The sequence below is a fragment of the Oncorhynchus clarkii genome, chromosome 5 (genome assembly GCF_045791955.1).
Source record: "Oncorhynchus clarkii lewisi isolate Uvic-CL-2024 chromosome 5, UVic_Ocla_1.0, whole genome shotgun sequence".
Taxonomy (NCBI): domain Eukaryota; kingdom Metazoa; phylum Chordata; class Actinopteri; order Salmoniformes; family Salmonidae; genus Oncorhynchus; species Oncorhynchus clarkii.
The window spans coordinates 54810232-54837473 of NC_092151.1; the positions used below are offsets into that span (position 1 = coordinate 54810232).

Genomic DNA, 27242 nt, shown 5'->3' on the forward strand with positions numbered 1-27242 from the left:
TGAGCTAACTGATCAGTTCAGTGGTTTGCCTAAATTCAACACACCTGGTCTTCCAGGTCGGTTCAATAAAAAAATAAAAAAGCCCCTCCAGGGCCAGGTTTGCCTACCCCTGGTATAGGGAATAAGGTGCCATTTGGGACACAGCCTAGGTGTTTGTGGTATGTATGTACTGTAGAAGGCTCCTTGTTCTTACGTTAAGGAAGCCCACCTGTCCTCCCTGCTGGCCAGAGTCGGGGCAGACAAGTTGGACAAACTCCTTGAGGCTCTCCTGGGGGTGGTAACGGATGGCCGGGTGGGAGAAGTAGGAGCCGGGCTGCTGGATGATGGGCGACGTGGGGAAGTGGAGGCTCGACGGCGTGGCGTGGGGACTCGCTGTGGGCGGAGAGGTGGGGGGGGGGGGATAGCAAGTTTGTCATGTCAGTCAATAAGAGAGAGAGAGAGAGAGAGAGAGAGAGAGAGAGAGAGAGAGAGAGAGAGAGAGAGAGAGAGAGAGAGAGAGAGAGAGAGAGAGAGAGAGAGAGAGAGAGAGAGAGAGAGAGAGAGAGAGAGAGAGAGAGAGAGAGAGAGAGAGAGAGAGAGAGAGAGAGAGAAAGAGAGAGTGTGTCTGGTTAGGGAGTAGGCTAGAGAGATGGGAGGATGGAGGAGAGAAGGTGACATCATCTATCGCGGTGGGGCGCCATGCACCACAGTTTGTCACACACCATTTAGAATGTCACTTAATGCCATACATGTTCCGCACATCAACACACTCACATCCAGACACACCCACATAATCACACCCAGTAATTCCCAAAAAAACAAACAAACGCCAAGGCACAAACACAAGCTGGGCTGTGCGTGTGTGTGTGTGTGTGACAGGCCTTTTTGACGTGGTGGTGACAGAGGGCAGGCGGCCCACGGTGCAGATGACAAGACGTCTACGGACCACAATGCCCCTCACTGTCTATCAAAAGGGAGGCGGGCCCTCCATGATTCAACCAAAGGCATACTTTGGCCCGCATTCCTTCACTCTCGCACAAGGGGAAAATGTGGTAACCGTTTACTTGACACTTCTAAACATGATATTTGTCACAAATTGGTATACAGTCATTGTAATTAGGCAATGACACTTAGTGACATTTGTGATGTCCGCTGATGACATTTGACTTTGCACGGTGTCACAACAGAAGTGTCGAGAGCAATGAGTCTGGAGGTGAGTCTGGAGCCTGGAGGTGTTGTGTCACCGATGACACATTTAAACATTTCCATCCTCTTAACTTCCAAATCTGTGTTTGTGTGAGCATGAGTATGCGTGAACACGTGTGTGTGTGTGTGTGTGAGACGTCTGCATGTGAGTGAGAGTCGGTGTGAGAGTGAACGCAAGCATGTGTGTTTGTGTGTGTGTGTGTGTGTGTGTGTGTGTGTGTGTGTGTGTGTGTGTGTGTGAATCCTGCGTGTGTCTGTGAGAGTGTGACCGCATGTAGGGTTTGTGTGTGTGTGTGTGTTGATCTGCGTGTGTGTGTGAGATTCAATGCAAGTGTGCACGCGGGCTCAATTAATCGACTGGCACAGGTCTGCACCTGTCCTCCACCCGGATCCCGTGGTATAACTGACAGTGCTGTAATGGATCGAGGCTTATTAAGTATTTAATTGTAACCAGCACAATCTAATTAGGCTGCTCTTAATAGAGGTAATATTCAGTTATTGGTTATTAGTATAATGCCTGGCTGGGACGTGCAACGGCGGGGGAGAGAGAGGGGGTCTTTAAGCCTGTGATGTATTACTGCTGGGTCTCTTAATAAGACTCGCTCTCTCTCCGCCACTCTGCCCATATCAGAGAGATAGAGAGAGAGAGAGAGAGAGAGAGAGAGAGAGAGAGAGATGGTAAACAGAGAGAGAGGGAAAGAGAGAGAACGTACAGCAATTACAGAGACAGTAGGATAAAGAGAGATGGTAAACTAAGAAAGAGAGATGGTAAACTTAGTGCGAGAGAGAGAAAGAGAGGGAGAGAGAGGGCAGGGGGAGAAGCAGGGATCGTACAGCTATCGGAGGGAGAGAGCGAGAGAGAGAGAGAGATGGTAAGCTGATACTACATAAACATTGTTAAAGCCACAGCTCCCTGCTGCATTAATTCACTTAACTTTGCCGTGATTTATGGCTCTGTCAATAGAGGCTGACTGGAAACTGGGGGGACGCTCCCCCTCCGCCATGCCGCTATGTGGCCATTGTGTTTACAGTAATAATAGAATGGACCATGGCTCTCTCTGGGTGCATCCCAAACGGCACCCTATTCCATACTTACAGACTCAATAGAGTCTGACAGGAAACTGGACCCTGGGCAAATATAGTGCACTACATAGTGGATAGGGTGCCATTTGGGAAGCAAACTCCATGCCCTTCCTCTATCACTTTCCAGCCTAAGAGGCTGAAAGACACAGAACCCCTCCTTTTCTCTTTTTGGCGTGCCCCCTCTTTTCATATTCCTGCCTTTTGTCTGGGGGGCTGGAATGTTGGACTTTTGAAGTGAGGGGTGGGGTCGGCGGGGGTGAGGGGTGGAGAGACCCTCGCTGTGCACTCCCTGGCTGCGCGAGCACACACACACACACACACACACACACACACACACACACACACACACACACACACGGACATACGGACATAATGAGCATGAGCATGTGCATGTGCGTGCACACAGGCGGAAGAGTGGAGTGTCCAGACTCTACAATTGAATTAGCCTTGCTGTGCTGTGTGCTGAGGCAATGCTGCAGAAGCTGCAGGCAGGAGACAGAACCACACTGACCTCACAGAGGCAGACACACCCATTCACAGGCTGACTCAGTCACTCCCCCTCCTCCCTCTCTCTCCCTCTCTCACAGACACACTCTCTGTCCCTGTCATCCTCTTGCTCTCTCACTCTATGCCCTCAGGCACCGCTCTCTTTCAGACACCTCTCTCCTGTCCCATTCCCACCCTCTCTCTACCCCCGACTCCTCTTTCCAGCTCACTGGTCTGAGACCTGTTCTCTGGCTCATGGCAATAAGCCATTGCTGAGCCTCCTCACAGACAGGGCAGTACTGGGTACAGTAACCCAGCAGCGCAAAGAGATCCTTTTATCGCCACAGCCTAATTGACAAAACTTAAGTATTGCCAATTTTAATGTTGGCTGCATTCAAGGCAATGGCACTTACAAATGGAGATCCTTCAAACACCCTCAAACAAGGAAAATGATCCCAATCAAAGGTGTAGACACGTGCTCCACTGAGGCAGTTACTTATCTTCTCATTTTTCCTTGTGGTAAAAAAATTATGTGGGTAAAACGAAGCCCAAACTAAAAGTAAGAATCTCGGAGCATCGTAGCACCATTCGGTGCAAGGACTCGACGTACCCAGTTGCGGCCCACTTTTTGGAAGCGAATCCCTCTACTTCGTCCCTACCTTATATATCGGCATAGAAAACGTCAACCTCCCTAGGAGAGGGGGTAACCTTGACAATTTATTGTTAAAAACGAGAGGCTGCCTGGATCTTTCATTTAAAGACCTTTGCTCCATTCGATCTCAACGTAGACTTTGATCTGAATCCATTCTTGCGATTATTGTGATTTTGCCGTTCATTGTAAATGTTTATAGTTCTATGTAGCCAAATGGTATCTATGATCGTACGCTATCCATTCATGCTTTTTATATACACTACCAGTCAAAGGATTTAGAACACCTTACTTAATCATTCCAAGGTTTTTCTTTATTTTACTATTGTCTACATTGTATAATAATAGTGAAGACATTAAAACTATGAAATAACATATGGAATCATGTAGTAATCAAAAAAGTGTTAAACAAATCCAAATGTAAAGTTGAAGTTGGAAGTTTACATACACCTTAGCCAAATACATTTAAACTCAGTTTTCCACAATTCCTGACGTATAATCCAAGTAAAAATTCCCTGTCTTAGGTCCGTTAGGATCACCACTTTATTTTAAGAATGTGAAATGTCAGAATAATAGTAGAGATAATTATTTATTTCAGCTTTTATTTCTTTCATCACATTCCCAGTGGGTCAGAAGTTTACATACACTCAATTAGTATTTGGTAGCATTGCCATTAAATTGTTTCTGGTAGCCTTCCACAAGCTTCCCACAATAAGTTGGGTGAATTTTGGCCCATTACTCCTGACAGAGATGGTGTAACTGAGTCAGGTTTGTAGGCCTCCTTGCTTGCACACACTTTTTCAGTTCTGCCCACATATTTTCTATGGGATTGAGGTCAGGGTTTTGTGTTGGACACTCCAATACCTTGACTTTGTTGTCCTTAAGCCATTTTGCCACAACTTTTGAAGTATGCTTGGAGTCATTGTCCATTTGGAAGATCCATTTGCGACCAAGCTTTAACTTCCTGACTGATGTCTTGAGATGTTGCTTCAATATATCCACATCATTCTCCTTCCTCGTGATGCCATCTATTTTGTGAAGTGCGCCGGTCCCTCTTGCAGAAAAGCAACCCCACAACATGATGCTGCCACCCCCATGCTTCACGGTTGGGATGTGTTCTTCGGCTTGCAAGCCTCCCCCTTTTTCCTTTTAGACCAGAGGACATTTCTCCAAAAAGTAACATTTTTGTCCCCATGTGCAGCTGCAAACCGTAGTCTGGCATTTTTATTGCGGTTTTGGAGCAGGGCTTCTTCCTTGCTGAGCGGCCTTTCAGGTTATGTCACTATAGGACTTGTTTTACTGTGGATATAGATACTTTTGTACCTGTTTCCTCCAGCATCTTCACAAGGTCCTTTGCAGTTGTTCTTGATTGATTTGCACTATTCACACCAAAGTACGTTCATCTCTAGGAGACAGAACGCGTCTCCTTCCTGAGCGGTATGACGGCTGCATGGTCCCATGGTGTATATTCTTGCATACTATTGTTTGAACAGATGAACATGGTACCTTCAGGCGTTTGGAAATTGCTCGCAAGGATGAACCAGACTTGTGGAGGTCTACAATTGTTTTAAGGTCTTGGCTGATTTCTTTTGATTTTCTCATGATGTCAAGCAATGAGGCACTGAGTTTGAAGGTAGGCCTTGAAATACATCCGTAGGTACACCTCCAATTGACTCAAATGATGTCAATTAGCCTATCAGAAGCTTCTAAAGCCATGACATAATTTTCTGGACTTTTCCAAGCTGTTTACAGGCACAGTCAACTTAGTGTATGTAAACTTCTGACCCACTGGAATTGTGATAAAAGTGAATTATAAGTGAAAACATCTGTCTGTAAACAATTGTTGGAAAAATGACTTGTGTCATGCACAAAATAGATGTGTTGCCCGACTTGCCAAAACTATAGTTTCTTAACAAGAAATTTGTGGAGTGGTTGAAAAACGAGTTTTAATGACCCCAACCTAAGTTTATGTAGACTTCCGACTTGAACTCTGTTTTATATTTGAAATGCTTCAAAGTAGCCACCGTTTGCCTTGATGTCAGCTTTGCACACAGCTTTGCACACTGGCGAGTCGGGCTCGTAAAATGTGGACGAGTCACTCTCTAGTTAGCGCCTGACAAGTGTGCTAATAAAACACCCCGTCACACTTGCAGTCGTACACGCACAGGCACAGACAAACTTGACACGTGCACACGCACACACAACTCAAGGAGGTACTATGTCCCCCATTAGAATCATAATCAATCATTGGTGTTTTTATACCTCCCGCTCGTCACAACGTTAGCTAGCGAGGCAGATTGTCTAAGTAGACTACCATTGACGGGTGTCACTTATGGCTGTGTCCAAAATGCCCTTAAATGGGATCTGGTCAAAATAAGTAGTGCAGTATGTAGGGAATAGGGTGCAATTTTGGATGCACCCTTAGTCTCTGGATCACCGCCACTTATCATCGCTTACCCCGTCCAGTATATGGCCGTAGAGTCTGAGTGATTGACCGCTGTCTCTCTGGCCACTGACCAGCTCCTGTCCCACTGTGCCGACCGGCTTGGGCCGGTCCAAGAGGGGTCCGCCAATGTCCATTACACAAATGGCCAGCGTCAATTAGGAATCATTATTTATTTCTGGGGGAGACTAAACTTAAGTGTTCGAGAACGATTTCCAATTACTTAAATAGCCTTGCTCACATGTTATGTTCCTCATTTATGCTCTGATGAATATTTTCCAGGGGAGAAGTTGTGAGTAAACTAAGTTTGGCGCCCATGTCCCAGCTTGTCAACTAATGAGCCCACAAAGGCTTTTAGCATGAGGAGGGTGGCTGCTACTCTACCCCCTAAACCCATCTTTACTGCATTTACTCCCCTCTTGACATCCGGGGGTCACACTACCGATCCTGGGGGACCGCTAGCCTGGTTAATACCCCACTGAATGCTGTACTCACCATTACCTCGTCAGCGCAACATTCAGTCTGCTTTAAAACGGGTTGGGGGGCCCTGTCAATACTTCTTGTCACTCCTATCAATCACCTCATATCTGAATTGTCCACACGGAACAAAAATGTTTCGTGAGCTGAAATAAAAGATCCCGGAAATGTTCCATACGCACAAAAAGATTATTTCTCTCTAATTTTGTGCACACGTCTGTTAGTGAGCATTCGCCCTGTTATGACACTGCTGATCTGAAAAGACTCCACAGGTGGTAAAGGAGAAATTGGGGTAACAGTGTTAAGGCCTGTTAGAGGGGTGGGTGGAGTAACATGCCACTACTACAGAGAAGGATGTATTCCTGACAGCAGACACAGCACAGCTCATAACTCCCTGAATGAGCTCCCTCTTCTCTTCTCTCCCTCTCCGGGGTTTATTTGGGCTTCGCCTCGTGAGCGATGCGTCACATTGTGCTGAAGGTGTACTAACGCCACATTGTTTGGTCAATGGGGAGGATATCAAATATGTTGAAGCAGCTGATATGCTGCTAGCCTGCTAGTACGCTAACTATGGGCTCTGTAGCCCCGTGCCCCCATCCTCATCCATTCAACTCCGAGGGGACTAGCTGTAGCTTGGAGGGGAGGGCGAGGAGGTAGGGGACAGCATCCCCAGCAGGGTCTCTGAGGGCCTTTCACTGGGGCTCTAAGCGAGGCCTGTTAGCTGTGACTTTAACGCGTCATTATGGAGGAGAAATGAAAGTGGGGCTGGATGGACAGCAGGTCCTCCCCACACGCGCCCAGTGGGTGGGCCTGTAGCTAATCTGGAGGGGGTCCAGGGGCATCGCCCCCCCCCCCCGGGTCAAATATGTAAATTATCATGACGTGGGAGGGGACGGAACAAGACGGGAAGCTGGCTAAGGCTTCAGACAGCTGGCGGGAGATGGAAGGAGGGAAAGAAGGAGAGATGGAGGGAGGGAGGGAAAGAAGGAGAGATGGAGGGAGGGAGGGAGGGAGGGAGGGAGGGAGGGAGGGAGGGAGGGAGGGAGGGAGGGAGGGAGGGAGGGAGGGAGGGAGGGAGGGAGGGAGAGAAAGAAGGAGGGAAAGAAAGAAGGAGGGAAAGAAGGAGAAATGGAGGGAGGGAGGGAGGGAAAGAAGGAGAAATGGAGGGAGGGAGGGAAAGAAGGAGGGAGGGAGCAGTGGGCTCCATTGTGGTCTGGGCCTACATGTGGTGCTGCATGGCCAATAGAAAAGTGCTACGGATTAGTTCCACTTTGCAAATTGAATTGGTTCGGTGGCTTTTTCTTCCCCCACCTACCACTTTGTTCTATTTAACCCCACTGCCAACTTCTAGTTGAAAAATATATTATACACTGAGCGTACAAACATTAAGAACACCTGTAAACAGTGACCGGTAGCAGGAATATATAAAATACTAGTAATATTCTAGTGGTAATACACTGAGTATACCAAACTCTAAGAACACCTTCCTAATATTGAGTTCCAGAACAGCCTCAATTTGTCAGGGCATGGACTCTACAAGGTGTGGAAAGCGTTCCACAGGGATGCTGAAAAAATATATTATAAAAAAATAAAATCCCTCCCTTATTATGACTGAGAAGGGTGGTTTTCACTTGGAGAGATATCAACAGGTGGCTGTGTGTGTGTGTGTGTGTGTGTGTGTGTGCGAACCCGTGGGAGGAGGCTGCTGAAGAGAGTGCAGAGGGAGACAACGAAAGAAGACCGTTTTAATAGCCCTTTTGAAGACGAGAAGTCAAGCTAACGAACCGTGCGAGTCTTTGTTTGCCAAATTGTGGCGCCCTGTGACGACACCTACGTCTCGCGGCTCAACGGGTTCGGCTAACGTTTCAAAAGGAACGTGGGGCGTGAAGAAGGCGCTCCAACTATGATAAATCAATTACAGATGAGATTGGTACAACAGGGCGGTTAAAGTCAACCAAACAGACATGACAACCGGCTCGACTTATGAAGATGAATGAACCCCACCATTTTGGCCTTTTATGTGAGCGTAGAACACAACATCCTAAATGTGACAGTTATACTACTTACTGACACAAATTAATCCCCCCCAAGCCTCAACCTTTAAGCCCCAGTGGGTTTTAACATTTTTTTTAGGTCAAAATATTATGGACATCAAGCCTGTAGTAATCCCCCACTGCAGATGGAAGACATCAACGAAACAGTGGTGTGTGTGTGCTTGTGACGACTACCTTCTCTCAGACAGACAGTGACGACAAGCTAGCTAGCTGCTTGACAACACAGAGAGCTCAAAGCGCTCACTTCACTGTCGATGGATGGTCTGCCTAATGTGCTCCACATTAACCGACGCACACAGTTATCTGCACCGAGCTTTGCAGTGAGTACGAACAAAAGGGGAGACCCGTTGAAAAATAAGAATAAATAAAATGGTGAATTTAAAAAAGAAAAACTATACGAACACTACACGTTCCACAACCCATTCCTCAAACTGCAAGAACACTAGCCTGGACAAAGCAACAGAGTGCAAACCAATGTTTGGATGACCCATATTTTCCCCCTCAAACAAAAAGCATTGCCAGAGCATATGAAAGCATTGCCTCGCTAAAGCAAATACTGCTGGTGGCCAGGACGGGAAACAAAGCTCCCGGATAACCACACTATACTGTAACCACACTATACTGTAACCACACTATACTGTAGCCACACTATACTGTAACCACACTATACTGTAACCACACTATACTGTAAGGCTGTCCCCCAAACGGAACCCGATTCCCTTTAAAGGGCACTACTTTGACCAGAGCCCTACGGCCCTATGCCATTTAGGACCCGTCCTAATACTTGGATAATAGTTCAGAAAGTAGCACTTACAGCTAATGATCTATGACGATGACTAATTTCACTGTTAGTTACTGGTCTCCTGAAACATTCATATCGTATAAACCTGTGTGGTCTACATTTATGGCTATATGGTAATAAGTCATAATATATAAACCAAATATAAACCAAACCATATATAAACCAAACCGGCCAAAGGGAAAGCAGCTTGCCTTGGTGGGGTCATCTGTGGATTACACTCACAGTAAAAATATGAACTCGTGTTCTGACATGACCATTCCCGGCTAAACCCACAGCCATGCACGCACAAAAACAGACACACACAACCACGCAGAAACACACGCACGTGCACACGGAACTAATCACCAAGTGTGAAAGGGGGATGGGATCTCGCACTCAAACCCACAAAGCAGAAACTGAACAACAGTGTGTCCCAACTTCCGGTCCTCAAGTATCCCCAACAGCACACATTTTTGTTGAAGCCCCAGACAAAAACACCTGATTCAACCAGTCAAGGGCTTGATGATTAGTTGACAAGTAGAATCAGGTGTGCTTGTCTGGGGCCACAACAAAAATATGTACGGTTGGGGGTACTCCAGGACCTGTGATGGGAAACACTGCTGTACAACACACTTACAGTGGCAACACTAAGTTTGAGCAGAGCCACACACACAGCAGCACCAGCCACAAGGAGCACTCTGCTTTGTCTCTATCTCTCTACAGCCCTTATCTGACAGAGGGGAGTAGGCAGTTATAGGTGGTGAACTAGGGAGAGCCAGGGATGACACGGTTGGGGGTGGGGGTGGGGGGCTCACCTCTAGGTCCTGTAATGACAGGCCGATGATGGTGTGTGAATGCCGTTCGGGGGGAGGAGGTGGTCTGCGAAGGCACGACAGGGTTGCTGAAACCACACTTCTCTGACTTCTTTAATGTGGTGGGCGATGGCATCCCTGGCAAGAATGATTGATAAGTGAAATTTAATTTAAGGAAAGGGCACGGAGACTCACAGGCTGGGTTCACAGGTGAGAGAGTGTGGAGGAAGGGGGGTTGGCGAGGCGTGGGGGCCAGACTAGGGGGTTGAGGAGAGGAAAGGGGAGTGGTCAGGGCCCAACGGAGCGCAGCATAGGCTACTGTACGAGTGGAGGCCGGTCTTTAAAGGGGAATACAGATAGTTTTGTGCCTTGCGTCGCAATTATTATTTTTTTTAAAGATATTTCCAAAAATCCTCACCTTTGTTGTTTGCAGGGTCCTCAATGTTAATCCATCTGACAATGTTAGGGATTTGATGAAGATACAGAAGCCTGCCTATTCAGTTAAAGTTTTTAGAGGAAAGTTTATGAAATTCCAGGAGACAGCACTAATTAGAAAATGTAGATTTTATTTTATTTTTATCGAGTTGAGGTTAGTTGTTAATAAATTAATGATATCATTTCCATACCAGAAAATGGGCCCAAAAATATATAGAACGAATATACATGCCTTATCTGTGGGCTGATGGGGGTTTAGGGTTAAGAGAGAGATGTGGGAATGGTAAAAATAGGGGAAGGAGGAATAGATGGTATAGTAGACAGGTGAGGTACTAGTGGCAAAGCACACAGCATGATCACACAGTCCTGTCCAGTGTGTACTGGGGCTTTGCTGGGTTAATGTGAGCAATGGGCTCAGATAGCATTTTCCACAAGAGTTTAAGCCAAAGAGAATAGTCAATAGAGAGACCATGCATGATAATGTTATTTGTATGGTTCATATTCAGTCTCTACTGTAATTGGTTGTGCACCACAGCCAATCAAAGCTCTATCTGACCACACCCCAACCACACTGGATGCTTTTGTTTTACCTTGCCAGATGCACCAATGGAATGGTCTAAATTATGCAAACTCTGTACACCATACAAGGTAAAACTAATGCTCCTGATAAACACTAAATGGCTTTTAAAATATTAGTCTAAGAATAAAGCTTTCCTAATAATTGTAATGCCTCTCATTTTTGTTATGGAAGAATGAAACATTCCTTCCGACATTCTGAAAAGATCATGCACCAAGCAGAGCTGCATTTGGCCTTTTTCTAGCTCGTCTTGAAAGCATTGGAGTTGGGATCTGAAGTCTCTAGATGGGTCTGTGTCAATGGACTGAGGTCTGTGTGTAAAAAGTGTGTGTGTCAATCTAGCCCTAAATGACACAGAAGTCTTGGTTTCTCCATGACTCGCAGACTCCTTTCCCCTTTTTCAGGCAGTGAGAGAGGGAGATAAAGAAAGAGATGGAAGGACTGACTAGTAATTGCCCTCCGTTGGGTAAAGAAGGGTTTTTGGGGAAGGCTGTTTGATCAAACTGAGTTGGAAAGGGAAGGACTTAAGGTAGAAGTTGACCCTAACCATATATATATATATATATATATATATATATATATATATATATATATATATATATATATATATAAATAACAGTCACAGTTTAGAGAACATCAAGAGGAGAGGGTTGGCTGCTTTCAACACAAAGAGACCAGGTCATACTGACACCATACAAAGTATCCCAGCAATCAAGAAACAAGAGGGCACACAGACGAACAAACACAGGTCTACAAACCCACATTCAACATACACTTTCACTCAATTAGAAGGTCCACCACAAGCACACAGCATTCATCCCTCAGATACACACTTGTTCACCATATAAAGACCTATCAATTCAATTGAAACGCAAGTCTTATCAGACATGTTGCTGAATGTCTACTTTGATCTCAAACACCTTCTCTAAAGCCACTGGAAGTGCATATATATATATATTTGAAGCCCCAGCCTCATAAACAACACTAACAACAGTAACCACAACTTCTAGAGAGAGAGAGAGCGGCAGTCAAGCATGGGAAAAAAACATCTGACGTTTGGGTGGCCACCAAAGACGAGTCGCCCTTTTAAAATCCAGAGGAGGTTTGTGACCAATTGCACCACGCATGGGCCGTCAGAACCATAAACACCATGATCCCATGGGCTGTGTGAAGCAGAGAGATGAAAGACAGGGGAGGGGTCAGACCAAACGTTGGCCGTGCTCTTTGAGGGGGAGAACTTTCGGAGAACAATTCTGCCCATTCATTACTATACCTGGTCCTTTGAAGTGGTGTTAGCGGCGGCGGCTAGCTAGCTAGCTTCAGATGCCCGCTGGGCTGGTCCCTCTCCAATAGGGTAGCATAGACCAAGCAATAGGAGAGGCTGGAGGGCCTGGAAGGGGCAGGAGGCTCAGACTTGGGCTGGAGTCAACAGGTTGATTTGTGTGCTAATAGCCAGGATCATATTCAAAGGGTTTCTGCTGTAACAGTAAGAGCCCTGTTCAGTGTGCAGGCAGCTATTGTAGACTAGAGTCTTCTTCATGTGCAAGGGAATGGGGTCGTGTGCTCAGGAAGCTCTGGGTGCACGTGATTCAAGAAGAGATAGAGATTCATGGAGGTATGCGTGAAGTGAGATAGAGAAGAGGGAAAGCGAGGTAGAGAGGGAGAGAGAGAGAATGAATAGGAGAAAGTGGGTATAGGGGCTGAGACTGGGAGGAAAAACATCTGGACTGAGAGAGAGATTGCGTGTGTGTGTGTGTGTGTGTGTGTGTGTGTGTGTGTGTGTGTGTGTGTGTGTGTGTGTGTGTGTGTGTGGGAATGCAACTGTGTGTATTTGCTTGTGTGTTTTCTTGCTTGCATGTGTGTGTGTGAAGGGCTTGAAGTCTGAGAGTGAGTAATGAACACTTAAAAAGATTCTGTCAGGTGGAATCAGAGCTGGTCTGTACTCAGCACTTTCCCCATTCCGAGGCGTTATTACACATAGAGGGGCCGCTTCTCTCCCTTCGTCTCTCTCCATCCCCCCTCTCTCCTTTGCTCTCTCCTGCCTCTGACAAATTGACAAGCCTGCTGGCTGGTGGGCAGGCGAGTCTGTATCGAGCATCCGCCCCCCTCCTCGTCTTTCTCTGCTGTCCATCCGTCTCCCCTGCTTCCGAGGCCTCTTCTCCGGCAAGCATCAATCAGGCCCAAGCTATCCCTGCTTTGCCCCATCTCAGGGTGTGCAAGTGGGCATGCACAGCAGCCAGACAGGCTATAATGGAGAAAGGTCCTTTACCCGAGTGGACAAGCAGGGCAGGTTCAGCCATGAATACAGGCGGCCTTATCAATGCCAACGACAACGACGTGCAGAGTCATGTCTGCTCCACAACGCCTTCTCTGATAGGTGGAGACATATCAGGAAGCGGGTGTAGGTAATGTTCAAATACAATGAAATGCGATTACGCTCCCGAACTTTAACCTCTGAAATATGTGGATTGAGTAAGTCTTCTTTTGGACATGTTAATTGATGAAACAACTTCTCCCTTGAACAGTCAGTTGAGACATAAAGCTCAGCGCATTACTTAACCCCCTTCAGACACTCCCAAGCAGAGAAAATACACACACTCCCTCCCTCTGACACTTAGCTATTGAAGCCCCGGCGAGGCGGCCATGTGAGTGACGTGTTCCTGAGACCTGATGTGGGTTACCTGGGAAATGGATGGCAGGCCGTTCCGCGGGATTCACTTTCACGAGCTGCGGCTAATTATAACACTGTCCCCACCGTGGTGAAAGGGCCACACACACACCAGACAAGACTTCAGCAGCTTGTTGACGTGTCACACTTGTCCCAATGTCATCGAGTGTTTCGACACACACACACACACACACACACACACACACACACACACACACGTCTCGGTAACCACAAACAAACCAAAAAAACAAGCCAACTGGACATCAACAGGAGCCAAATCCACCGTCAACAACATCGCAATGCTCAACAGGATGACAAAGACAAAAGGAAAATGACACAGGGGGGGGGTGAAGCTGGAAGTTTGGATGACGATGAAAATCGGAATCCCGAGCAATCGGGAGAATGCGAACAGGCAGACATGCGTAACGCAGACATTCATGTGTCGGCTTGTAATGTTCCAACTCGGGGTGTAGATAAACAAGGACACAGGCACCAAGACACATGAAATGTATGCAAACACACACAGACACACAGTCCACACCCCGGGTGGTGATGGGGGCTGTGAGGTGGGGGGGTGTAGCTACAATTAGCTCTGAATACGTAGACAATATGTACTGAAGTTGTTGACAGACACTTAAGATATAAAATGGGTGGAGTCGCTTGAATGTACATATCATGGTGCACGGTCAGGATTCCAATGGACATGAGCCCCATGCTACAGTACAGACACAGTGCAGGTATAAGGCCTAAGGTGTGCCGCAAGGATCTGTTTCAGTCCCACTATTTTTTGTCACAATCACACACAGTGAGGGAGAGGTGGAGGGGGGAGGGTAGGTTGGGGGGGAAACCTGGACAATACAAAACACCAACCACAAAACTCGATACCACAACCAACTACAGAACCTCCTGATTTGGAGGGGGGGGGGGGGTTAGGGGACTGGGGTGGGGGCAACAGAGGACGGGAGGTGAAATTGGAAACAGTAATGCATCTTTACCTTGTCTTGAGATGAACGAACTAGCTAGCGAGCCACGCAGTTTATATCCAGCTTTTGAGAGACAAAAGGAAAGGGGGGAAAGAAACAAGGAAAAAAAAAAAAAAAAAAAAAGAGGCAGGGTGAATATAGTGTAGCGTTAGGAGAGAATATGGAGCATTACCTCATCAATTAAGTATGCATGTCAGTCCTGTTCCCGTGAGGGAATGCGGGCCGGGGGTCACGTTTCACATACAAATCACACACACCCATTCACAAAAGCATACACACACACACACACACACACACACACACACACACACACACACACACACACACACACACACAAATACAAAAGAATACACTAACACACACAAACGCATACACACACACAAACGCACACACACACACACACACACACACACACACACACACACACACACACACACACACACACACACTGTAAGCAAACATACTCGCACAGCCTGTTTAACTCATGCCTAGGACATGCACTTGTTGACGCCGTGTCGAATTTCTATCCTCTTGGAACACGAACAAAAACACGAACACAGACGCACCATAGAAAAACGAACACACACACACCCGCCGCCAGTCCTCGCACTCTGAAGACGGGCCTCTGAGCAACTCCTCCCTAAAATTCCCAAACCACAAACACACCCCGGCACCACTCCCTTCATGGATCACAACATGTTAGTAATAGTATTCATGTCATCGTTAATACCATGAAGGTGAGCCATAAAATGAAGGGGGAAAAGCCCATGGGCTCGACGGCGCTATTAAGTGACCCATAAAGTAAAAGCATCCTGATGCTTGTGAGCACACAGGGTAGGACACTGGACTTTCAAGAGGAAAGCTGCAAAATGGCAAATTGCCCATAAAGACAGATCGCCTTTGTAAAAAAAAGTATATAAAGTCCAAAAGTGGTTCTGAAAAATGATCATGCCTTCGCTTTATGTAAGAATGGAAATCTCACGCGTCACCAACGCGTGAGGTCGAGACAGACTCAGACAGACAAGGAAGAGACAGGACACGATTCTCCCCCTCACTGTTTAGACACAATCCTACATCTCACTCTTGACACACACACACACACACACACACACACACACACACACACACACACACACACACACACACACACACACACACACACACACCACTCCCTCTCTAGCTTGAAAGCAGAGGAGAAGAGCTATGTACAATCGTAGTAGTAAGAGTAGGGAGGGTATCAGGGTAAAGGTGTGTTACAGGGGTGTTGGCATTAAGGGCAGGTTGGTTGGCAGCTTACAGCAGTACGTACCTGGTTCCACTTCGTGCCAGCTGCTGGCCTGGCTGCCGCTGCCCGGGGAGCGACCCTGGCCCGGGTAGTAGGACTCCTCTCCTGGACTGTCCACCTCATCCTCCATACACTTGATCCTCTTGGCCGAGCTGGTGGGAACACAGACACAGACACACACACACACAGACACACACACACACACACACACACACACACACACACACACACACACACACACACACACACACACACACACACACACACACACAAGGGTGAACGCCTGCTAGCAATGTTTCAGTGCTATTCAGAGGCCATTCCTTAGCGCTTAGAGTTTAATGAAAATACCCCTGTTTAAATATCTTCACTCATAAAATCGTACATTCAGTCATGATCTAAATGTGTCGACAAGAAGTATATTGTCACTGGTGTCTTTATAGAAACACAGTGTGTGTGTGTGTGTGTGTGTGTGTGTGTGTGTGTGTGTGTACGTTTAATGATTGATCTCTTTGTGTCTGGTGCCCATGCATGTGGATCAACTTCCATGCTCTGCATCGGCCAGAATATGGAGTGTGTGTGTGTGTGTGTGTGTACATAGGGGTATCATCTGATGAATGCAGCCATCCCCCGGAGAGAGAGGCAGGCCAGATGAATGTAATCCTCTTTAACAGTGACAACTCTGGCCAACGATCAAGAGCCTGGGACTGACACACACAGCTGGCCTGAGTCTACCAGGTTATGTGTGTGTGTGTGTGTGTGTGTGTGGGGGGGGGGGGGGGGGGGTATGTATATGTTTGTGTTTGATGTGTATACAGTTAGGATGTAGCCTATGCATTTGGGTTAACGGGTGTGTGTGTGTATTCTGTCTGTATGTAAGCATGCATCCGTGTGTCTGCGCACGTGTGTGTGTGTGTTGGGCTCCTACTTGCGGCCACACCGGGGCCTCCCATCAAAGCCTGTCCCACACTGCTCTCTGCTTCACACAGTATCACTCCACACATGGACAGTGGTTTGGTGCTGGTGTGTGTGTGTATATCTACCAGACTACTGCTAGGGGGCGTCTCAAATGGCTCCCTATTCCCTTTATATGATGCACTTCCTTTGACCAGGGCCCATAGGTATCCCATAGGGCTAAGATCAAAAGTACACTATATAGGGAATAGGGTGCAAATGGGGAAGCACCCCTAAACCAGTGAGTTGTTTCCCTTGCCGTTGGTTCTGACATTTCTTTGTGTGTGTGTGTGTGTGTGTGTGTGTGTGATGTCTGCTGGCGGGTTTCCCTCCTAATTGCATAATTAGAGGCGGGGCACGCACACACACACACACACACACACACACACACACACACACACACACACACACACACACACACACACACACACACACACACACACACACACACACACACACACACACACACACACACACACAGCCTCCTTGTTCAGCCGTGTTCGCTTCGGTAGGGAGGAGGCTGGACGGAGAGCGAGGCCGCTGGCTCACTTGGGCTTGAGACACACACACACGCGTGCGCGCTCACCAACGTGTGCACACATACTCTCGCACACACACGTGCATCCGAACACGCACGCACAGCGCCCGGGCGTACACATATGCAAACCCATGTGCATTTAACATGCGCAAGTTTAACCAATGCACATGGAGAGTGTGTGTGTGTGTGTGTGTGTGTGTGTGTGTATGCTAGAGCGTACAGTGCAACACTTTCCATTAGAAAGGATGGATATTTTGCAGTCATTATGTGAGTACGGTACAGGAGATGGTAGGTTGAAGGTTGAGCCCAGTTCAGTGAGCAGTGCCTCCAGGCTCTGTGTGTGTAGCTGCTCTTTCAGACCTTACACGGTGCGTGGGCTGTCTCCTGAGTAACGGGCAGAGTCAGAATGGGTGTGTGTGTGTGTGTGTGTTTGCGTTTGAGAGAAACACACATAAATGCGCTCCTAAACACACACATTGGTTTGAACGCACAAACGTGCGCATGAGCAAATACACACTGTGAGGTAAGGGTCTTGCTCATAGAATGAGCAAGCCCTGTGTGTGTGTGTGTGTTCTGTGTGTGTGTGTGCGCACGCTTGCGGGTGCATGCTTGTGTGTGTGCGTGAGTGTGTGTGCCTATTTGCGTGTGTCTCCCTCTCATTCTGTGTGTGCGTGAGGGTGTGTGCTTGTTTGCGTGTGTGTCCCTCTCTTTCTGTGTGTGCGTGAGGGTGTGTGATTGTTTGCGTGTGTGTCCCTCTCATTCTGTGTGTGTGTGTGGTTACCTGCTAGAGGAGGTGCTTGGTAAGGGTCGCCTCATGGCCCCGGGGCTCATGCTGTAGTAGGAGGAGCTGTCCAAGTCCGCCAGCGAGAAGTTAGGACCCGTCCCCGCTGCGATTGGGGCTAGAGAGAGAGAGAGGAGAGATGAGGAGAGATGAGGAGAGAGGGAGAGGAGAGGAGAGGAGAGAGGGAGAGGAGAGATGAGGAGAGATGAGGAGAGATGAGGAGAGAGGGAGAGGAGAGGGAGAGGAGAGGGAGAGGAGAGGGAGAGGAGAGGGAGAGGAGAGATGAGGAGAGAGGGAGAGGAGAGGAGAGAGGGAGAGGAGAGATGGAGATGAGAGAGGGAGAGGAGAGAGGGAGAGGAGAGAGGGAGAGGAGAGGGAGAGGAGAGAGGGAGAGGAGAGAGGGGAGAAGGAGAGGAGAGAGGGAGAGGAGAGAGGGAGAGATGAGGAGAGATGAGGAGAGAGGGAGAGGAGAGAGAGGGAGAGGAGAGAGAGGGAGAGGAGCGAGGAGAGAAGGAGAGGAGAGAGGGAGAGGAGAGAGGAGAGGAGGAGGAGAGGAGAGAGGGAGAGGAGAGAGGGAGAGGAGAGAGGGAGAGGAGAGATGAGGAGAGAGGGAGAGGAGAGAGGGAGAGGAGAGAGAGAGGAGAGAGGGAGAGGAGAGGGAGAGGAGAGAGGGAAAGGAGAGGGAGAGGAGAGAGGGAGAGGAGAGAAGGAGAGGAGAGAGGGAGAGGAGAGAGGGAGAGATGAGGAGAGATGAGGAGAGATGGAGAGGAGAGAGAGGGAGAGGAGAGAGAGGGAGAGGAGAGGGAGAGGAGAGAGGAGAGAAGGAGAGGAGAGAGGGAGAGGAGAGAAGGAGAGGAGAGAGGGAGAGGAGAGAGGGAGAGATGAGGAGAGAGGGAGAGATGAGGAGAGATGAGGAGAGAGGGAGAGGAGAGAGAGAGAGGAGAGGGATAGGAGAGAGGGAGAGGAGAGAGGAGAGAGGAGAGATGAGAGGGAGAGATGGAGAGGAGAGAGGGAGAGGACGAGGAGAGAGGGAGAGGAGAGAGGGAGAGTGAGGGAGACCATTAGTTGTGTTACATTTCAAACGTGTGTTTTTTTTAACACCACGTCTCCGTAGTGGTTTCCTCTCCCTGTCTTCTTGTCATCTCCTTCATCTTCACTGAGCCCAAACACACAGAATAGACCTGAGCAACATGGAGGAGTATTGGGAATGTGCTCCCACCTGTACAGTGCTGATGAGAGGAGACAAGAGGAAAGGAAGCCACTTTTGACTATTGAGACGCGGTCGGTACCTCGTTCGCCTTGTTGCACCAAAGTGTCACACTAAAAAGGTTTCCCTTCCCGCTGCCTGCTCACTCACTCTCGTGTGTGTGTGTGTGTGTGTGTGTGTGTAGGTCACCGTGGGACTAGCTGGCATGCTATCGAGCGCCTTTTGTCAGCCAGTCCATAAAGGCAGGCGTTGGTGCCTCTTTATATTCATGGTGACAGGGACCACTATTTTTGATGAGGACAGCGCAAACGTGAGGCGGAGGGGATGAGGGAGGAGGAGGGTTGCCGCTGCATACCAAACAGAGGAGAGGAAGAGGAGGAGAGGAAGAGAAGGAGGAGGAGGCTGTGACAGACACGGTAATGGTGTTCCTAATTAACATTGGAAGAGGACACTGGTACAGGGGCAAGAGGGAGAAAGGGAGGGCGGGATGGATGGAGAGGGGGAGAGGGGGGAGAGGGGGAGGGATGGAGAGAGAGGGAGAGAGGGAGGGATGGAGAGAGAGGGAGAGAGGGGGAGGGATGGAGAGAGAGGGAGGGATGGAGAACGGGAGGGAGGCAGGGAGAGAGAGGGAGAGATGGAGAGAGAGGGAGAGAGGGAGGGATGGAGAGAGAGGGAGGGATGGAGAACGGGAGGGAGGGATGGAGAACGGAAGGGAGGGAGGGATGGAGAGAGAGGGAGAGAGGGAGGGATGGAGAGAGAGGGAGGGATGGAGAACGGGAGGGAGGCAGGGAGAGAGAGGGAGGGATGGAGAGAGGAGAGGGAGAGAGCGCGATTGGGGAGAGAGGGAGGAGAAAGTGCAATAGTGCATGTGTCATCACAACGCAGCATCCAGCAAACATCTCTAACAATAACTACCAAAACTTCCATAACCCCCCCCCCAAATAATGCCACTGTCATTTCCAAAATTCCATCCCCTCTTCATCCTCCCTCCCTTCCTAATCCAAAGTGGCTTGGCGGGTTTATTTACGAGGCGGGCAGTAAAGCAGAGGGTACATTTGCATGGCTAATAGTGGGGGCCGCAGAAGTAATTTGTGAGAGAGCTAACCTGGGCACCGGGCTGCAGTAACTCAGCCTATAGCTCTAGTCTGGAGAGGAAGAAAGAGAGGGATGGAAGGAGAGCGGGAGAGTAGGGACAGAGGGGGGGGTGTAAGGATGGAGGAAGGGAGGGGAAGAGGGGGGGTGTAGGGATGGAGGAAAGGAAGGGGGAGAGGGGGGGTGTAGGGATGGAGGAAGGGGGGGAGAGGGGGGGGTGTAGGGATGGAGGAAAGAAGGGGGAGAGGGGGGGTGTAGGGATGGAGGAAGGGGGGAGAGAGGGGGGTGTAGGGATGGAGGAAAGAAGGGGGAGAGGGGGGGTGTAGGGATGGAGGAAGGGAGGGGGAGAGGGGGGGTGTAGGGATGGAGGAAGGGGGGAGAGGGGGGGGGGTTGTAAGGATGGAGGAAAGGAGGGGGAGAGGGGGGTGTAGGGATGGAGGAAGGGAGGGGGAGAGGGGGGTGTAGGGATGGAGGAAGGGAGGGGGAGAGGGGGGGTGTAGGGATGGAGGAAGGGGGGAGAGGGGGGGAGTGTAAGGATAAAGAAAGGGGGAGAGGGGGGGTGTAGGGATGGAGGAGGGGGGGGGAGGGGGGGGGTGTAAGGATGAAGGAAGGGGGAGAGGGGGGGTGTAGGGATGGAGGAAAGAAGGGGGAGAGGGGGGGTGTAGGGATGGAGGAAAGGAAGGGGGTAGAGAGAGAGATAAAGAGAGTGAAGGAGGGATGGAAAGAGAGAAAGGGATAGAGGGAAAGAGAGGGGGATAGAAGGAGAGGAAAGTAGGAGGAGAGTGATAGTGGGAAAGAAAGAGGGATATTGAAATAAAGGTGTACAGCAAGGGCCCTTCCTTCGGAATCAGTGGGATGAGAAAGAGAGGGAGGCAGGATAAAGGGAGAGAGGAGAAAAATGACCAACGCTGCAGTCTGTCTGACTGGAATGGAAATCAATCATATAGGTAATCCGCAGTCTCTACCTCTTAAGGGCTTTATCAAGCCTCCTGGAGGATTCCAAATGAAACCTGTAGCTATCAGGCCTCTCTCTCTCTCTCTCTCTCTCTCTCTCTCTCTCTCTCTCTCTCTCTCCCTCTCTCTCTCTCTCTCTCTCTCTCTCTCCCTCTCTCCCTCTCTCCCTCTCTCCCTCTCTCCCTCCCTCCCTCCCTCCCTCCCTCCCACCATATCTGTCAGACTACCTTGGTTGTACCTTGCCGGTGCAGGAAGAAAGTTTAGCATTAGCAAAATGTTTCAATCAGCTCAATCTACTCATTAGGCACTTTAGTGCAAAGGAATGCGTCTCAGACGGTAGGTGTGTGTGTGGGAGAGAGAGACAAAGGCAAGCACACAAACCAGTGCACACTAGTGCCGCGACAAGGTGGTGCTGCTATACAATTGGCCCATCTGTTTGCTAGCCTCTCTATTTATCCCTCCCCCTCTCGCTCTCCAGTGTGGTCCATTACCAAAGAGGCTGCCATTCCCCCCCCCCCCCCCCCCCAGTCCAGCCAGACACCGGGGATCTAAACCTCCACAAAAGCTGTGAGGGCTGTCTTTAGAAAAAAAAAGAAGAGGGAGAAAGGAGAAAAAGAAAAAAAACCTCTCCTTTGTTCGAGCGGATTTTCAAATTGAAGCATTTGACAACAAAGGCAGCAATCAACTTCAAACCCGGACATCCGCCCAGCAACTAGAGAGCGAGAGAGAGAGAGCCCCCGAGCCTCTCCTCCCTCCATCCCTCCTCCTCTCCTTTCCATTGCTTTATTGACGGAGAGTGTAATGGCATGATGGGATGAGCAAACGGCTACAGAGGGAGGAGATGCGAGGGAAAAGGAGAGAGAGAGAGAGAGAGAGAGAGAGAGAGAGAGAGAGAGAGAGAGAGAGAGAGAGAGAGAGAGAGAGAGAGAGAGAGAGAGAGAGGCCCTGACAGGACTTGAGTTTTTCTGCTTGGTCAGCGCCGCTGTGTTTTCTCTCTGTTGCTGCCCTGCAGACCTGCTCCTGGACTTAACATACACACACACACTCCTGGTGGGGCTTCTCACACCCATACGCACGCACGCACGCACACACACACACACACACACACACACACACACACACACACACACACACACTTCTGGTGGGGCTTCTCACACCCATACTCCTGGTGGGGCTTCTCACACCCATACGCATGCACACACACACACACACCTGGTGGGGCTTCTCTCACACACACACACACACACACACACACACACACACACACACACACACACACACACACACACACACACACACACATACACACACACACACACACACACACACACACACAGATAGTGAGCTACCGCTGTACTTCTGGTACTGGGAACTGCCTTCAGAAATTCTTCATACCCCCATTACTTACTCCACATTTGTTGTGTTACAGCCTGAATTCCATGTATTTTTTATTTTTTATCTCACCCACCTAAACACAATATCCCATAATGACAAACATGTTTCTAGGATTTTATATTTATTGAAAATGAAATACAGAAACATGTCATTTACATGAGTATTGACACCCCATGTCAGAATCCCCTTTGGCAGTGATTACAGCTGTGAGTCTTTCTGGGTAAGTCTCTGAGAGCTTTACATACCTGGATTCTACAAAATTAGCACATTATCATGTTTAAAATTCTTCAAGCTCTGTCAAATTGGTTGTTGATCATTGCTCGACAGACATTTTCAAGTCTTGCCATAGATTTTCAAACCGATTTAAGTCAAAAATGTAACTAGGCCACTCAGGAACGTTCAATGTCGTCTTGGTAAGCGACTCCAGAGTATCTTTGGATTTGTGTTTTAGGTTATTGTCCTGGTGAAAGGTGAATTTATCTCCCAGTGTTTGTTGGAAATCAGACTGAACCAGGTTTCCTTCTAGGACTTTGCCTGTGCTTAGCTCTATTCCGTTTATTTTAACTTTAAAAACCTCCCTAGTCAAGCATACCCATAACATGATGCAGCCACCACCATGCTTGAAAATATGAGTGGTACTGTAATCAGTGATGAGTTGTGTTTGCCCCAAACGTAACGTTTTATATTTATAACAAAGTTAATTTCTTACATTTTTTTTTTTTTACTTTAGTGCCTTATTGCAAACAGGATACATGTTTTGGAATATTTTTTATTCTGTACAGACTTCCTTCTTTTCACTCTGTCATTTTGGTTAGTACATGTATTGTGGAGTAACTACAATGTTGTTGATCCATCCTCAGTTTTCTCCTATCACGGCCATTAAACTCTGTAACTGATTTAAAGTCACCATTGGCCTCATGGTGAAATCCCTTAACTGTTTTCTTCCTCTCCGGCAACTGAGTTAGGAAGGACGTCTGTATCTTTGTAGTGACTGGGTGTATTGATACACCATCCAAAGTGTAATTAATAACTTCAACATGCTCAAAGGGATAATCGATGTCTGCTTTTTTAAAAACCCATCTGCCAACGGCTGCCCTTATTTGCGAGGCATCGGAAAACCTCCCTGGTCTATGTGGTTAAATCTGCGTTTGAAATTGTATATGTGGGGTGCAGAGATGAGGTAGTCATTCCAAAATCATGTTAAACACCATCATTGCACACAGAGTGTCCATGCAACTTATAGTGAAGCACTTTAATTTTTAACTCCTGACCTTATTTAGGCTTGCCATGATAAAGGGGTTGAACACTTATTGACAGAAGACATTTCACCTTTTCGTTTGTTGATTCATTTGGAAACATTTCCAAAAACATCCTTCCACTTGGACATTATGGGGTATTGTTTGTAGGCCAGTGAAGACATTCTGAAGGCACTGTATATTTTAACACCCGTTATTGAGTGCTGCTACTGTGGCACAGCCACCAGAGCCATACCAGCTGCACTGCTTAACCCCATACACCAGTACCGCCAGTGGCTGTGTGTGGCGCCCAGATGGCACTGCCCACTGGCACAGGAGCCGGTCGGGGCATGGTGATGCTGTTGGGGTTGGCAAGGCTGGCACACCGTGTGGTGGATGAAGGGTGTGTGTGTGTGTGTAATGTGTGTGTGCATTAAGTATCCCCAGAGGTGGTGCCAGGGAGTGCCAGGGGGCAGACAGAGTGGCTGAGGGTGAAGGGGGGGATGGATAGAAGGATGGCAGGATGGAGGAAAGGCCTTGCCAGCCCTACTCTCTTCCATAATTCATTCATTTGCTCACCCTGTTCTTCCCAGTCGTCTGGTCTCTGGGTGTCCATGCCAAGGCCCCATTGTGTGTGTGTGTGTGTGTCTGTGTCTGTGTCTGTGTGTGTGTGTGTGTCTGTGTGTGTGTGTGTTGGAGGGATCCCAGGTGGGCATGCCCCTTGAAATGGGTGCTGTTTGCCACTAATACTAGCATGGTGCCAACTAGTTTTTAGATGTGTGTGTGAGTGTACTTGTGTGTATTCATGTGCTTGAAAATACGTGTGTGTGTGTGTGTCTATGGTGGGCCACTATTAGCAGATGACCTGCAGGTGGACACCATTGGTCGAGACGTGTGTTGCCCTGGGGCCGGATTCACAAAACATTACTTACGAAAATAACTTAAGAAGCTGCTTAGGACAAAAAAATAAGATAGTTCGTAAATGCAATTCCTCAAAATGTTCTTAGGAATTTGTAGTTTATTTTTTTAGGAACTTCGTAAATATCTTCTTATGTAGCATTGACATCAGTGACAACATAAATAAGCCTAATGTGACAGGGATGATAGGATCTAACCTACCATAACAAAGTGTTGATATTTACATTTTATTACATGTATTTATCTGCTTAATGCCTCGAGAATAAAAATGTGTTAGTCGGCTCGCGAACCCTTTACACACACACACACACACACACACACACACACACACACACACACACACACACACACACACACACACACACACACACACACACAAAAGTTATCTTACAGACATTATAGCTAGACTAACGTTAGCTACTGTACATCAAATTCAAAAATGGATAACTAAGGAAAGCGCAATTAAAAACTCAAGCAAACAAGAGGTTGAAGTGACGGTGGAGGAAACAGCAGCCAGGAAAAGGTTGCTGTTGGGGAGACTTGAAAACTTCGGGGTCACTGCAGACACCAAAAAGAGAGGATGGGCGAGAGCGACCGAGTCGGTCTCTGCCGTCGGGGGTATGGTGGTCAAAGTGGCAGTTAAGAAGACATTTCTTCTTAAGGTTTTGTGAATCCGTCCCCAGGTGTCTATGTGGTGCCTCCTGGCACTGTCTCGACAGGGTGCCCTGGTCAAACTGGCACTGTCTCGACAGGGTGCCCTGGTCAAACTGGCACTGTCTCGACAGGGTGCCCTGGTCAAACTGGCACTGTCTCGACAGGGTACCCTGGTCAAACTGGCACTGTCTCGACAGGGTGCCCTGGTCAAACTGGCACTGTCTCGACAGGGTGCCCTGGTCAAACTGGCACTGTCTCGACAGGGTGCCCTGGTCAAACTGGCACTGTCTCGACAGGGTGCCCTGGTCAAACTGGCACTGTCTCGACAGGGTGCCCTGGTCAAACTGGCACTGTCTCGACAGGGTGCCCTGGTCAAACTGGCACTGTCTCGACAGGGTGCCCTGGTCAAACTGGCACTGTCTCGACAGGGTGCCCTGGTCAAACTGGCACTGTCTCGACAGGGTGCCCTGGTCAAACTGGCACTGTCTCGACAGGGTGCCCTGGTCAAACTGGCACTGGGCTGCAGAGATAAAGCCATGACTGTGTGGCATGACAAAGTAGTGATACCGCATTTGATTGGGAATGTCTAGGAGGACCAGTGAACTAGATTAGAGGAACACTGTCTCAGAAGAGACGGCTAGAATGTACGTAGAATATAATGTACGAGACATAGATAGGTAAGGGAGGAGAGAGAGAAAAAGGGAGGCATGGAAAGGAAAGGGCGGTACCCAATCGCCCAAATTACCCGGGCCCGGTAATGAACAGGACAATTACAATTCCGCCCAAGTCACGACTACCAAAATAAATGTAAAAAACGATGTAGCTATAACCACTAACTTTATGAAGACTTTCATTTCGCTCTCTCCACCCTCCCTCCCTCTCCCTCCCCCTCGTTTTTTTTGTGTGGTGCTTTAATAGGATATTGATCGACAGAAGCAGATTCGATTGGGCCCTGCCACTGAATTGTGTAATGGGTGCACAAAGCCAAGGTCACACTGCCATATAGACGGGGGTGGGTGGGGGGGGGGGGGCTGTCGCCCCATTCAATACCATGAACGACCTCTCATCTTCTGCACTGTGCACAAGTCAACCCCCCCCCCCCCCCCCCACCCCTGCCTGGTTCCACGCATGCATACACACACACACACACACACACACACACACACACACACACACACACACGGAGCGTCGTAATGTCGACCTTACGTGCACCTCCACACTTCCACTGGGATTACGCTAAAGTGCATCAGCTTTTTGATGCCAACTGTTCCACACACAAAAAAAAGGAAAAACACACACACTCGCTCAGGAAGTGTGTGTGTGTGTGTGTGTGTGTCCACCAAAGTCATGGCTGTGCATACTGTCCAGCACTCTATCTGGCCATATAGAGCAATCCCCTTAGAGAGACCCGTCGACCCCCACCCACACAGATACACACGGATACAGCTTTGCTGACTGGGTAGATATGGACACTTTGGGCCAGTGGCTATTTAAGGGAAGACCAGGCACCCTTCGGCAAACCACGGGTGCTGTCAATGTTTTAGGGGGGAGGGGGATCTCTAAGGGGATTGCTCTATATGGCCAGATAGAGTGCTGGAC

General features: G+C 48.5%; 1 protein-coding gene across 18 annotated transcripts in view; it reads right to left on the reverse strand.

The window, feature by feature from the left end:
- LOC139409017 (nuclear factor I/A) overlaps positions 1-27242 on the reverse strand; it is a 178128-nt gene that overhangs the window by 17810 nt on the left and 133076 nt on the right. For 5 of the 18 annotated variants that reach the window (XM_071153651.1, XM_071153648.1, XM_071153656.1 and 2 more), the window contains exons 5-8: positions 18189-18306; positions 15943-16070; positions 14646-14696; positions 194-372 (exon numbers count right to left, since the gene is read on the reverse strand). In XM_071153651.1, coding sequence (XP_071009752.1) covers positions 194-372; positions 14646-14696; positions 15943-16070; positions 18189-18306 — 476 coding nt within the window. Of the gene's footprint in view, positions 1-193; positions 373-9973; positions 10109-14645; positions 14697-15930; positions 16071-18188; positions 18307-27242 lie in introns of all 18 variants that reach the window. The other 13 variants (XM_071153642.1, XM_071153640.1, XM_071153639.1 and 10 more) reach the window with 4 other exon arrangements.